The sequence below is a fragment of the Lutra lutra genome, chromosome 4 (assembly GCF_902655055.1).
Source record: "Lutra lutra chromosome 4, mLutLut1.2, whole genome shotgun sequence".
In the NCBI taxonomy this organism is placed as follows: domain Eukaryota; kingdom Metazoa; phylum Chordata; class Mammalia; order Carnivora; family Mustelidae; genus Lutra; species Lutra lutra.
The window spans coordinates 22,663,545-22,677,335 of record NC_062281.1 but is presented as its reverse complement, the minus strand read 5'-3'; the positions used below and the strand labels follow the sequence as shown (position 1 = coordinate 22,677,335).

Sequence of the window (13,791 nt, the reverse complement as noted above, 5' to 3'; positions counted from 1 at the left end):
AGGACGTTGTAATGGTAGATGCATATCGTTATACACTTATCCAAACCATGGACTGTACAGAGCCAAGAGGCAAGCCTAACGTAAACCATGCACTCTGCATGACGACGATGATGATGGGTCCATGTAGGTGGGCCAGTTGTAACATACACCATCTGGTGCAGGATGTTAGTAACTGAGGAGGTTCTGCATGGGAGGGGACATGGAGTACCTGAGAAATCTCTGTACCTTCCACTTAATTTTTCTGTAAACCTAAACTACTATAGAAAACACAGTCTATTAATAGTTAAAAATAACATGCAAGTAATTAACTGTTGACAGGCCCATAAGATATTCCTAAAATATGCATTGAATTGAACTGCAAAAGAAAAAAAAAGTGTGTGTGTGTGTGTGTGTGTGTGTGTGTGTGTGTGTATCCATGAACACACAAAGAAGTCCATGAAGATATTCAGGATATTCTTAAAACTGATTTATTTTCTGGATCTTAGCCTAGGATCTTCGGTGGAGAACATATCACCTATTGTCTATCTTTTTGAATTTTCAACATGTTTGACTGTGTATATATCTTACTTTTTAAACTAAAAATATGTTTACGATTTTATTTATGTGGTATTTATCTCATGCTACATTTCATCTCTTTTATCTACAAATGACTTCTCAAATTTTAATGTATTTAACAATATTAAATACTTGGAAATAGTTTTGTTACTTTTGAAGGATGACGGGGATTATTTTTACTCACAAGTCTTCTGAGGTGGCTCAGTACTGTCATTCAAAATTTTCTGGTTAGGAAATTGGGGCAGAAAGAAGCAAAATTACTACTGATTGACACACTGAAAATCAGCAAAAGGAACAGACTTAGATCTTATAGCCCCCAAATTTACTAACTGGGTGCTTTCAGCATGATAGCATAGTCAATTTGGCAGTCGTTTCAGTTAAAATGGGTGGTTGGGGGAGTGCCTGGGTAGCTCAGTGGGTTAAAGCCTCTGCCTTCGGCTCAGGTCATGATCCCAGGGTCCTGGGATTGAGCCCAGCATCAGGCTCTCTTCTCAGCAGGGAGCCTGCTTCCTCCTCTCTCTCTCTGTCTGCCTCTCTGCCTACTTGTGATCTTTGTCTGTCAAATAAATAAATAAAATCTTTTAAAAAAATGGGTGGTTGGGCTGGATTCAGGTGTCCAATATGATAGTTCTGAGGAGAAATATCCTCAGAAAAGAATTTAATATGTGGAAGTATACCATATTGTCTAATAAGCCATTGGGTAGAAATTAAATAATCACATCTACCCGACAAAGACTTCGAATTAGTAGCTAATGATCACAGAGGGTAGAGTGGAATGTTCAAAGGCCTATAATCTGGTCAGTCAACCAGTCATCCAATGGAAAGGATATATACAAACAGACAATGAATCCAATGTGTTCCTCTTAGGATTAATCAGCATACTTCTCTTCAGTTAGGGGGCTGGTCTTTATTAATAAGTTAAGGTAGAAATGGCTGTGTTGTATACAGCAGATTAAAAAGAACAATTCTTCATTTGCTGACAGCAACATCCATAATAATGATGATTCTAAGAAGTAATGAAGAATTAGTATTCATTGGGACATTACATTAATCATAGAATCGATTTCTCCTTCTGTTTCCTTCAGGAGAAAATGGCCAAGGGGCATCTGACATTACTTATTCACCAGCTTTCTTGGAAACTAACTTGTGACTAGGAAATGCAAGTTATGCCAAATCCCACTCTAACCAACTTCTATCAAACACTGTTCATACTGTTTTGTCATATTGATTTTTGTGGCATAAATAATATTTAAAATATGAGGACACTGTCACTGTGCCTTAGATATTTTTTGTGGCGGTTTAATCTGGGCATTTATAATGTTTAAAATGAAATTTTTATCTGTGAATGATGAATTATCACAATTCTGTGGAAGACTGAGAGAAAAATCTTAGTTTTAAATTCTGAAGGGTAAGGGGGAATGTTACCCTAGGTATTTAAAGCTTTAAGTAATCCCTTACAAAATGTAATACTCTCAATAATACATTACATATTTGTCCATGACAACTAAATACATATTTTTGCTCTCTTTTGGAGTTAACTGCCTCTGAAGGAAATGCAAGCTTCCATCCTCTCCCCCTGACCAATGCCTGAGTGACTGAATAGGGAATTTAGGATTGCAACATGTAATATGATACCTCACTCATGGGCGTTGGATGCAAATTCCAAGAACGCATCCACTGATGGTGGCGGAGAGACTCATATAATTGGATTGGCGACATTTTATTTTTATTTTTTTTTAAAGATTTTATTTATTTATTTGACAGAGACAGAGATCACAAGCAGACAGAGAGGCAGGCAAAGAGAGAGCGGGAAGCAGACTCCCCACTGAGCAGAGAGCCAGACGCGGGACTCGACTTGATCCTGGCACCCTGAGATCATGACCTGAGCCGAAGACAGCAGCTTAACCCACTGAGCCACCCAGGTGCCCGGATTGGCGACATTTTAAAATGTAGGCTCACCAGATGGAAATCTGTTAATAGCCAAAGAAGAGATGAATTAGCTAGCAGTGCCTTGTGGTTGTGCTTCCAAGCAGAAAACCCACCTGACGTTCCGTGATGCATTTTGGGTTTGATGTGAAAGCAACGGCTCCGTCTTTCAGGGGAAAGCTTCCAGGAGGCTTTTGTCTTCTCTTCTGGATGCTCTCCTGAGAGCCAGTCTTGTCAGCCTCTAGTCAAATAAATTGAGACTTGGAGATTCAGAGGAGAAGATGAGCTATGTCTTTGCTCTCTTGGCATTCATCTGGGGACTTGCTGTGAAAATCCTTCTCTGAAGACGAAAGGCCCCGCAAGGCCTCACTAAAGTAAACTGTACTCATAAAAATTAAATGGTAGCATTCCAGATAATGACAAGGGGCTCTCTCTAATTCAGGAATTCAGTGCTTTAGTTTTCAGTGATGCTTTTTGCATATTTAGATCAAGGAGCTGGAACACTAGAAAGTATGTTTTTGTCTACCTTTTTTTTTTCTTCAAAAGGCTCAAATAGGGAAGTAATTTTCCAGATAGACCAATACGAGTGTTTGTCAGCCACAATAAAAATGCTCAGATAATAATATCATGCATCCAACAAATGTCCAAAAGAGTAACAACAGAAATAAAATTCTGGTGATTCGACAAAGCAAACCAATGGGATTGTTGTCTTAAAGCCAAAACCAGAATAAAACCTAGTTCGATTGAAGTTTTCTGTGTGAACTGAGAGGCAGACTGACGTTCTAAAGTGGAGCGTCAGAGACAAATACTCATTAGCCACTCTGAGGGGCCGTTCTCCGTAGGCTCCTTCCTTGACAATTCGACACTATAGTTCCAAGCTCTGTGCCTTCCCTTCTAACAGAGTAGAGACAGGAGCAGGGAAAACAAAATGCAGATGGGTAAGAGGTAATCACGAAGTCTCCTAAAATCCTTTAGCCAAACTTAACCTCTTAGACATGAAAGCAGCAGGCTGGATGGGCAGACACACCCTATAGGGGACAGTTTGTGTCTCCACTAAGTGCCAGAAGCAATCAGCAAGGGAAAGAAAAACTAATTGGATGAAATGGACCAGCTGAAAAGACAGAGAAGTGACCCTTCTGGAAACGAAGGTAATGGCCAGCCATGCTCCAGGATCCTCCTCTCAACGCAGAGCTCTTAAGGACCAGCATCCTCAAGATCCTGCAAGCTCCCCACCTTGGGGCAGCCTCCCCTAGTAGCCTTGAGTATTGTCCTTCGTGTCCCTTCCACTGGGATTATAGCTGTTAGTCTTGGTCTCCCTACTGGCAGAACAGTTTGTTATAGTGAATTGTTGATCCGTAATCATTTAAGGGAAGAGACTGTTGGAGATCATTAATTCCATCAGGGGTTGGCACAGAGCCTATCTAAATGAATTCACACACACACACACACACACACACACACACACACACACACTTCCTGAGACTGTGCCTTTTATCTTCTGTTCCCTCGGGCTTAGTGAGATGCCTGGCACATAGTAGTCACTTGATACCTTCTAAATAAAATCAAACTATGAATCATGCTAAAGCTCTAATTTTATTTATTTGTTTATTGAAAACTTATTTTTATCTCCTGCAAAAGGCAAATGATGCATTTTTTCCTTCTGCTAGCCCCAAAAGAACATAATAATCTTCTGCCTCACAAAAGTTTGAAATTATAATGTTTTTGCTCAAGTATTTCAATTACATTTTTTTTTCTTTCTGGGTATTTTTTTTTTTTTTTCTGGTTAACTTTCTGTCATCCAATGATGGGACTGAATAAGGATATTTACCTTTTTTGCCATTAACATCCTAAATTATCTTTAATTCATCTGCAATCTAACTACACAGCTAATTCCTTGACCTTCTTAAATGGTATCTCTAGATGGTACATGTAGGCCAAAATGATTGCTAATGTCATTGTTTTTTCATTGCCATTTTTCAAAAGAAATTACATTTTTTTCATAGTTTCCAAGAAACCAGGTGATAACAATTTGAAGGAATATTTAAGGGTCCTTTTTTTAAAAAAAAGTTTAAAAATTCATTTAAACTAAAAAATAAACATAATTTATCCATTTTTCTCACCTCTGGCAACCACCTACTTGTCCTCTATCAACTTAGATTTTTGTATATTTATAAATTTATATATATACATATTTTATATTCCACATGAGAGAAACATATTGTATTTGTCTTTCTCTGTTTGACTTATTTTACTCAGCATAATGCCCTTTAGTACCATCCATGTTGTTACAAATGGCAAGATTTCCTTCTTTCTTATGGCTAAATAATATTTCATTGTCTACACATACCACAATTTCTTTATCCATTCACTCATTGATGGACACTTGTGCTGTTTTCATATCTTGGCTAGTGTAAGTAATGCTACAGGGAATATGGAGGCGCATATATCTTTTTGAATTCATATTCCTGTTTTCTTTGCATAAATATCCAAAAGCGGAATTGCTGGATCTTATCGTAGTTCTATTTTAAATTTCTTGAGGAACCTCCATACTTTTTTCCATGGTGGCTGCACCAGTTTGCACTCCCACCATAGTACACAAGAGTCCCCTTTACGTTCTTGCCAACACTTGATATTTTTTTAAAAAATTTTTAATGATTTTATTTATTTATTTGAGAGAGAGAGAGAGCATGAGAGGAGAGAGAGATCAGCGGGAGAAGCAGACTCCCCGCCGAGCAGGGAGTCCGATGTGGGACTCGATCCCAGGACTCCAGGATCATGACCTAAGCCGAAGGCAGTTGATTAACCAACTGAGCCACCCAGGCGCCCCTATATTTTTAATCTTTTTGATAATAACCATCTTAATAGGTGTGAGGTGATACTTCACTGTGCCTTTGATTTGCATTTTCCTGATGATTAATGATGTAGAACATCTTTTCATGTACCTGTTGGCCATCTCTATGTCTTCTATGGAAAAATGCCATTCAGATCTTCTGCCCATTTTTTAATGATTATTATGTATTTTTTTTTGCTATTGAGTTGCATGATTTCTTTATTCCCTAATCAGGCACATGATTTGCAAATATCTTCCTCCATTCAGTAGGTTGCTGTATCATTTTGTTGATGGTTTCCTTTGCTGTGCAGTAAGTTTTGAGTTTAATGTAGTCTCACTTGTTTATTTTTATTTTTGTTACTTCTGTTTTTTGGTGTCAGATTAAAAAAATTGTCACCAAGAACTATGTCAAGAAGCTTATTGGCTCTGTGTTCTTCTAGGAGTTCTTTTGTGCAAGTCTGTAATCTATTTTGAGTTAATTTTGTATATCGTGTCAGATAGTGGTCCAGTTTCATTCTTTTGCACGTGGCTGTCTGTTTTGCTCAGCACCATTTATTGAAGACACTATCTTTCTCCACTGTATATTCTTGGGTCCTTTGCTGTAAATTAATTGACCATGTATGTGTGGGTTTAATTCTGGACTCCCTATTCAGTTCTATTCATCTATGTGTCTGTTTTTACGCCAATACCAGTTTTAATTACTATAGATTTATAATGCAGTTTGAAATCTATATTAGATAGAATCTAATCTCTATTAGATAAATGTGATGCCTCCAGCTTGTTCTTCTTCTTCTTCTTCTTCTTTTTTTAAGATTTTATTTATTTATTTGACAGAGAGATCACAAGTAGGCAGAGCAGCAGGCAGAGAGAGAGGGGGAAGGAGGCTCCCCGCCAAGCAGAGAGTCCGATGTGGGGCTCCATCCCAGGACCCTGAGATCATGGCCTGAGCTGAAGGCAGAGGCTTAACCCCCTGAGCCACCCAGGTGTCCCTTTGTTCTTCTTTCTTAAGATCGCTTTGGCTACCTGGGCTCTTTTGTGGTTCCATACAAATTTTAGGATTTTTTTTTGTTCCATTTCTGTGAAAAATGCCATTGGAATTTTAATAGGGATTGTGTTGAATAAATCGTAGTGGGTAGTATGGACATTACAGCAATGTTCTTCCAATCCATGAGCAAGGAATATTTTTTCATTTGTTTCTTCTTCAATTTCTTTCATTAATGTTCTATAGTTTTCAATATACTGGTCTTCCACCTCCTTGGTTAAATTTACTCCTAGGTATTTTGTTCTTGTTGATGTGATTGTAAATGGGATATTAAAAAATTTATTTTTCTGATCGTTAATTTTTGATATATAGGAATATAGCAGGTTTTTGTGTAGTGATTCTGTATTCTACAACTTTACTGGATTTGTTTATTGGTTCCAACAGGATTTTTTTTTTAAGATTACTTATTTATTTGAGAGAGAGTGGACAGAAGGAGAGTGAGAGGGAGAAGCAGACTCCCCATTGATCCGGGAGCCCAAGGCAGGGCTTGATCTCAGGACTCTGAGATCATGACCTGAGCTGAAGGCAGATGCTTAACTGACTGAGCCATCCAGATGTCCCAGTTCTAACAGTTTTTTGATGGAGTCTTTAGGATTTTCTGTATATAATATCATATCCTCTGTAAATAGTGAAAGTTTTATTTCTTCTTCTACAATTTAAATGCCTTTTGTTTCTTTCCTTGCCTGAATGCTTTGGTGAGGACTTCCAATACTATGTTGAATTAAAGTGGCAATGTGAGCATTCTTGTCTTGCTAATCTTAGAGGAATTGCTTTCAGCTTTTCACCACTAATTGGGGTTAATATATATGGTCTTTATTATGTTGAGATACAGTCCCTCTATGTCCATGTGTTTGACAGGTTTTAATCATAAACAGATGTTGTATTCTGTCAAATGCTTTTTCTGAATCTGTTGAAATAATCATGATTTTTCTTTTCTTATTCTTTCTTATATCTTTCTTATTCTAATGCCATAAATCATGGCTTAGGTCCTTAGAATCCTCTCTTGCTTGTCAAAGTAAACAAAATAAAAAAGAGAAACACAGGGGCACTGGGTGGCTGAGTGGGTTAAGCCTCTGCCTTCGGCTCAGGTCCTGCGATCGAGCCCCACATCGGGCTCTCGCTCACCGGGGAGCCTGCTTCCCCCCTCTCTCTGCCTGCCTCTCTGCCTACTTGTGATCTCTCTCTCTCTCTCTTTGTGTCACATGAATAAATCAAATCTTAAAAAAAAAAAGAGAGAGAGAGAGAAACATAAATAGTTGTGAGAATGTGAAGCCAGCAGATAACTACTTCGGAATTTGCAAGATGAAGTCAACCAAATCTATCCTGGAGAGTGCATTTAGGGGTTAATTAAGTTTGCAGAGTGCTTGTAAAAGGAATTGTGGGACAAGGAGACTCATCAATAAGATATACACTTCATAAACATCTTAACCACCTAGTCCCAATATTTTCCCCTACCAAAAAACTGCTAGTTTATTTTTGTATTATTTATTTGTATCAATCAAGCTTGATAAAAATATTTCCTTTATTGTTTTAGCATCAATATTTTATCAAGTTTTTTCAACAAATACAAATTACATTTGCACTGAAACATTTCTATAGCTCAATCTTTTTAAAAATAAAAGTGGCAAAAGAAAGAGTTATATAGTCCAATTTATCAAGGAGAAAATAAAACTCAGATGGCTCAGTCCATTCTCGCATAAAGTATGAAATATCAGGAAATGGTTTGTGTTTTATACATGTTTACTTTAGATTAAAATGAAATTTCCACAACGTTCTTTAAAAGACAATCCAATTAAATTTTCAGTGTCTTTGTTTTCACATTCCTGGATGCAACTTGTGAAAAACTCACACTGTAGTAATAACCATAAAATCACCTTGCTAAGGAAACGCCACTGAGCTTAGAAATAATATCTTTATAGTCTGTGTGGGAATACAGAAGTCCAGAATCTTTAGCAGGTGATTACACTGATTGAGTTCTCATTTCCTTCCTGTTTTGTCCTCTTTATGTAGGACACATTCTGAATTGCACTTGACTGCTAAGCAGGTAGAATGAGGCAGGCACAAATTCATTTCAGAATTCACAAATCACACATTATTTGAGCGCATTGGGCCTAGAGAGCTTGAGGGATTGACCTGAAGTCATAGCGGATGGTTCAAGTCCCCCAGTCTTCTTTGTAATAACTTCTACTTCCTTGGTGGATTCTTCCACTCATGGGTAATTCTTAGCCTCATGCTAAGACTGGGGTCAATTTCTCTGAGAGAGTCAGGACGTTTTACTTAGACATGGCTGAATCCATAGCAACTCACTTCTATACAACACTGATTATATGCCAGATGCTAGGCTAAGAGCTTTTATACACATTATCTCTTTTACTCTTCACAAGCACTCTGTAGACAGGGACTCCATTAATGTAACATTTTACAGATGAGAAACTGAAAACCACAGAGGCCAGGTGACTTGTTCAAGGTCACACATGTAAGGAAATGGTCAAACTGGGAACTGATATTAAGTGTATCTAATTTGAAAGCCCATGCATTAAGTCACTTTACTATACTGCCTCTCCACACAAATAAGAAAAAGCGAAACAGAATGAAAACCAACATGATTATTTTAAAACAAGCTCACTTTCATGTCTCTTTTTAAAAGATAGCTACATGCAAACAACAGCAATATGAAGTGTTTCTGAAGTATGAGTTTAAATTTTGGGAATGCAAATCTTGAGAACTCAGTACTTGAGTGTCTAGGGAGGATCACGGTGGTTTTCCATAAACACACCCTTTCTGCGAGTGAAATATCAAAATGATGTGTGAGACACCTGTGTAAATTATTTTTGCACAAGTATTAGTTACCGCTTGTAAAATCCTATAAAGAAATTGTTGCCAACGACAGCTAGGGCTGGGGAGCTGAACCAGTTTTTCGGTCATGTCAGTGATGTTCTTGTGGCTGACGGGATATTTATTCCCAGAAGTAACTGTTATAAATTGCATTTTGCCCCTTCAGTTGCTACAAGATTGTGATGGTGAGTGGGCGGAGAGGACAACCTGTAATTCAGGATGGTTTAGAAGCTGGTTGCCTTGGAAACTGGGAAAAAAAAACCAAACAGCATGATGCCCACCAAAGCTGACTGTCAAAAAGAGAAAGGATTTTCTTTTTTTGATCCATGTTGCTTTCCAAGTACATATTTTGTGAATTTTGCTAGTCTGATTAGGGCCATTGGTCCTTAGTGGGTGGCACAAACCAGAGCAGGGCAAAGGTTAGTCAGAGAGGTTGGAAATTCTTCATAAACATTGTCCCCACAGAATACTGAGGGGAAGGGGGTGATGGTGTAGTTAGGATGACTACTACATCCTAGTATAAGGATGACAAAGTTATAAGATGACAAAGTTATCAACAGGTGAACGTTTCACACATTGTGACATGCAGGCAATTCTTAATCATAATTCATCTACATTTAAATTTGTAGCAGGAAAACTTATTTTTTTTAACACAAAAGTTTCACTTGCTATAATGTTTGCTACTCTGATGCCACTTACACCGGAAGTTTTGGTTTATACCAGAGCAGTTATTTTCAAGGGCAGCACTTGGAAATTCACGTAAATTTGATGAAAGTAATTTCTTAATACTTTTAAAATATGCATATTAATTTTTAAATTTTTAAATGGCTCACACATGCACACATCCACATTTTATAGGTTTGTGTATATGTGTGAACATATATTTAAGTAAATCATAGGAAATTGCTGATTTTAGACTGCATTAGGTCTACAAAATGGCAATTTTATATATTTCAATTTATAAATAAAGAGCAGAGATCACAGAACACATGTTTTTTTCCTCCTTTGTTGGGGACCCCATTCCCTCTTCTCTCATCTCCACCTTACCCTTTTCTGTGTCAGTCCTACCCTACACTTCTCGTATATCCTCACTCTCTTCTTGCCCTGTAGGAAATTCACATGAACAACCTAGTATGTATCTCTGTGCTCACAGAATCACAAACAGATCTAAATATGTCTGTGCATCTATATATGTGTTAGTGACAAAACTTATGGTGCAGAATCTCAAACTTACAGATTATTTCTTTTCCTGTTGATAGCTATGGCTATACATTCTCTTTCCTGCATTTGAATATCACTTATCTTCTTTCCTTTGCACTTACATCTAAAGGAGTTCAGGCTAATTCACTTTCTGACATTCATTCACTTGACTTCTATTTCTCTCCTATGTTCTAGAAACAACTCACAAATGATTCAAGCTGCAAAGCGTTGCAACATGTTGCACAGATGGGTTAGTAATTCTTTTCTGGTTTCCTACTTTGTATCCACAGAATAACCTATTATTTTGTAAAGTTAAGAGTAAGGATATATGAGAAGGAAATGCTTTGGATTATTCTAGTAACACCAGACCCAGAATTTCTCCTGCAAGAAAAAAATGGCCTCCCAGAGCCATTTCTCTGGTTTCCATCTGTCCCAACCAAGCTAATGATTGGTTAGGCAATGGGGTCATACAGAAAGACCTTAGAATTTATCTTATGGCTGAGACTATTCGAAATCTTAAACATGAGGTACAGCTTCACTGCAGATGTGATAGGACACCTGATGCTCTCACTGTTGGGCAAAGGTGACTTCTCTTACTGCTGTTGGAATTGCCATTGAATCCCATTTTCTTTTTCAGAGACAGTATTTATCCTATTAGGCCATCGTGGCAGACTTTTGCTCAGAACGATGGGCAGATTCCCAAGATGCTGGGCAACTGGGCTATTCCTGGACTCCACTAACTCTGTATGAGTTTCCCACTAGGAAGTGAGTGTTGACAGAGGGAGAAGGAAATGAGGACTCAGCGGTCGGAGATTTATGGCCTTTTCTCCAGTCTGCCTTGTGCATCTGTACAGATCTTGGATGCTCTTTGGCCTCCTCACAAATGCCTACCACAAAGGGCTGCTGCCCTCAGGTTATAGTCCCTTACCTTATTTGGAAAGGAAAATGCTTAATAATGAAATATAATGTGAATTCCTACAATTTTGGGGGTTGAAGGTCCTTTGGGATCAAATCAGAAGATGCTGTTTCTGAGTTGTGATTTGTTTGCCTGATAGGGTTTCCTTGGATGAGTCTTTTATCTTCAACAAAAGATACCCTAGCCAGGGAGAAGACAGATCATTCCAGTTCTTGTAGGTATGACTGAGGGCTGTAATTTATTTAGAAGCTGAGTCTGCCCTTTTTCTGCCTGTCAGAAGGGCTTCGAAGCTGCCACACCAGGAACTGTTTCAGATTACAGACCACAACAACTAATGACCCATGTCCTCCCTTCAGTAGTGAAAACCGAAAACGGTCCTAGGAGAGGAGAAGTAAATCCTGACAGCTACTTACAGGTCATCTTAGAACTAAATCTCAGGAGAAATGTTTTTAGGTTGAGAGAGAGGTTCCCCCAAAAAATGGCAAGGAAAAGAAAGGGAAAAACACGAGACTATTGCCCAGAAGGGTGTCTACAGCTCACCCAGGTGTGTTTTGAAGACCAAATCTCTACATCAGCAATTAGCAGGAAACCCTGGAGCTCCTCTACTCTCAGCAAACAGTGGAATCAAATAGCATCGGAAGCACACTTGCGCGCATATACACATAGACACACAGACACACAGACACACACACACACACACACACGCACGCACGCACGCACGGGCTTCACCTGATCCTTCCTGCAGGTCTCTGTAGGAAAGGAGTTTCTGTGGGTGAGAGAATGAGACCCGATGATGGTCCAAGAAGGCTGTAATTTTGGCACACCTGCCAAGAACATTGATGTAGGAAGCTCGTTACTCTAAAGCCCAGAAGCCTTTTTATTTTTTTCTTTAGAAAGTATGTGAATGATTGTAAGGCTGTTTGCTTCCCAAACTGGGAAGTGAGGTAAAAACAGCAGAAGCCACAACAACCACAAACAACAGCAGAAGTTCTCCTTCTGACCACCATGGAGTTTCTGGAAAGAACTTACCTTGTGAATGACAGAGCCACTAAGATGTATGCCTTCACCCTAGACAGGTAACCGATATCTGTTTCTGCTTCATGACTTTCTGTGTCTTGAGTATTCAATCAATCCTTAGATCCTACTGCTTCAAAATCAGAAACTTTTGCTATGCAACTCAGGGGCATTTTGCAAAATCTGATAAGCTATTGACTGACCTGTATGATCCATATCCTGAACAATGCAGGATTTGATTCCTTAAATATCGTTAAGTACACAAAGGATACTTAATTTTATTTATTTTATAATAATTTATTATTTAATAATAATTTATTATAAATAAATAATTTATTATTTACATGACTGATAAATATAATTAATAAATAATTAACAAATAACTAATGACCATATTATTTATTATTTATATAATAATTGATTAATAATTAATAAATATATTATTTATCTAATGAATATGAATAAATAATTTATTATTTAATTTTATTTATTTTATATGATTTTATTAATATATTTTTCATCTCTAATTTATCTTTCAGAAAACAGGCATACATGATCTAATCTGTTTGCCTTTTTTTCCTCAATTCTTCCCATTTTTAAAGTTCTAAGTAAATTTTACTAAATTATATTTAGAAAAAAATTAAGGCTTTTCAACTATGTGACAGAATTGGGGTTGCGTTGATTTTTAAACCAATTTTTCTTAATTTTAAACCAAGTTTTCTTAATCATGAAATGCCATAATCAGATGTACACAACCATAATGAATATAGCTGAATTTAATGTCCTGTGTAGTTCTAGTTCCATCTACTAGCTCCACAGTACCACGTGCACAGTACCACATTCATTCATCTTCCTCTTAATGAACTACTATTAATTAAACACACCCTATATGTAACAGGAGGAAAACATGTCTACTCTCAGATCTCTGTCCTCTTAAACTTGGAGCCTAACATGGAATGCACATAGAAAATAGGCAATTGCAAAATACCACAGAAGTGTCTTTCTGGAGGTGTTTAATGAGAAGATCTCAAAGGAACTTAGGCATTAGCTAGACTTTAGGGGTCAGAGAAAGCATTTCAGAAGTGATAGAGTAAGAACTGAAAAATGAAAGTGAGTTAGAGGAAGGTTAGGAAAACTCCACATAGAAAATACAGTTAGGGACATTTTCCAGTCTGAGATAATTTGCCTGGTAAAAAACCAGACACATGTAAGAGTAAGAGTTTTGTGTGTTTGGGGATTCAATCTGAATGAGGAGCAAAGAGAGACATGCTTAGGACAGATGAATGAATGGAAATCTAAAATGATTTCATGGTTAGGAGCAGGGCTTAGGAGAATACATACCCATTAGTAGTATGTGTAATGTTTGTGTTTGTTTCGTGGAACTAAATTCATATTCAGAAGAGGAGCAACATTCTGTTTGATAGCATCAAATGTTTGAACAACTGCAAAGGGACTTTTTTTTTATAGGATTTT

The 13,791-nt window shown here is 37.6% G+C and overlaps 1 protein-coding gene across 1 annotated transcript in view; it reads left to right on the top strand.

Annotated features, from left to right (window-relative positions):
• The first annotated feature begins 12,309 nt into the window (after window positions 1-12,309).
• SLC30A8 (solute carrier family 30 member 8) overlaps window positions 12,310-13,791 on the top strand; it is a 38,257-nt gene continuing 36,775 nt past the window's right edge. The window contains exon 1 of the mRNA XM_047726571.1: window positions 12,310-12,380. Within this exon, the coding sequence (XP_047582527.1) occupies window positions 12,310-12,380 (71 nt within the window). The remainder of the gene's footprint in view (window positions 12,381-13,791) is intronic.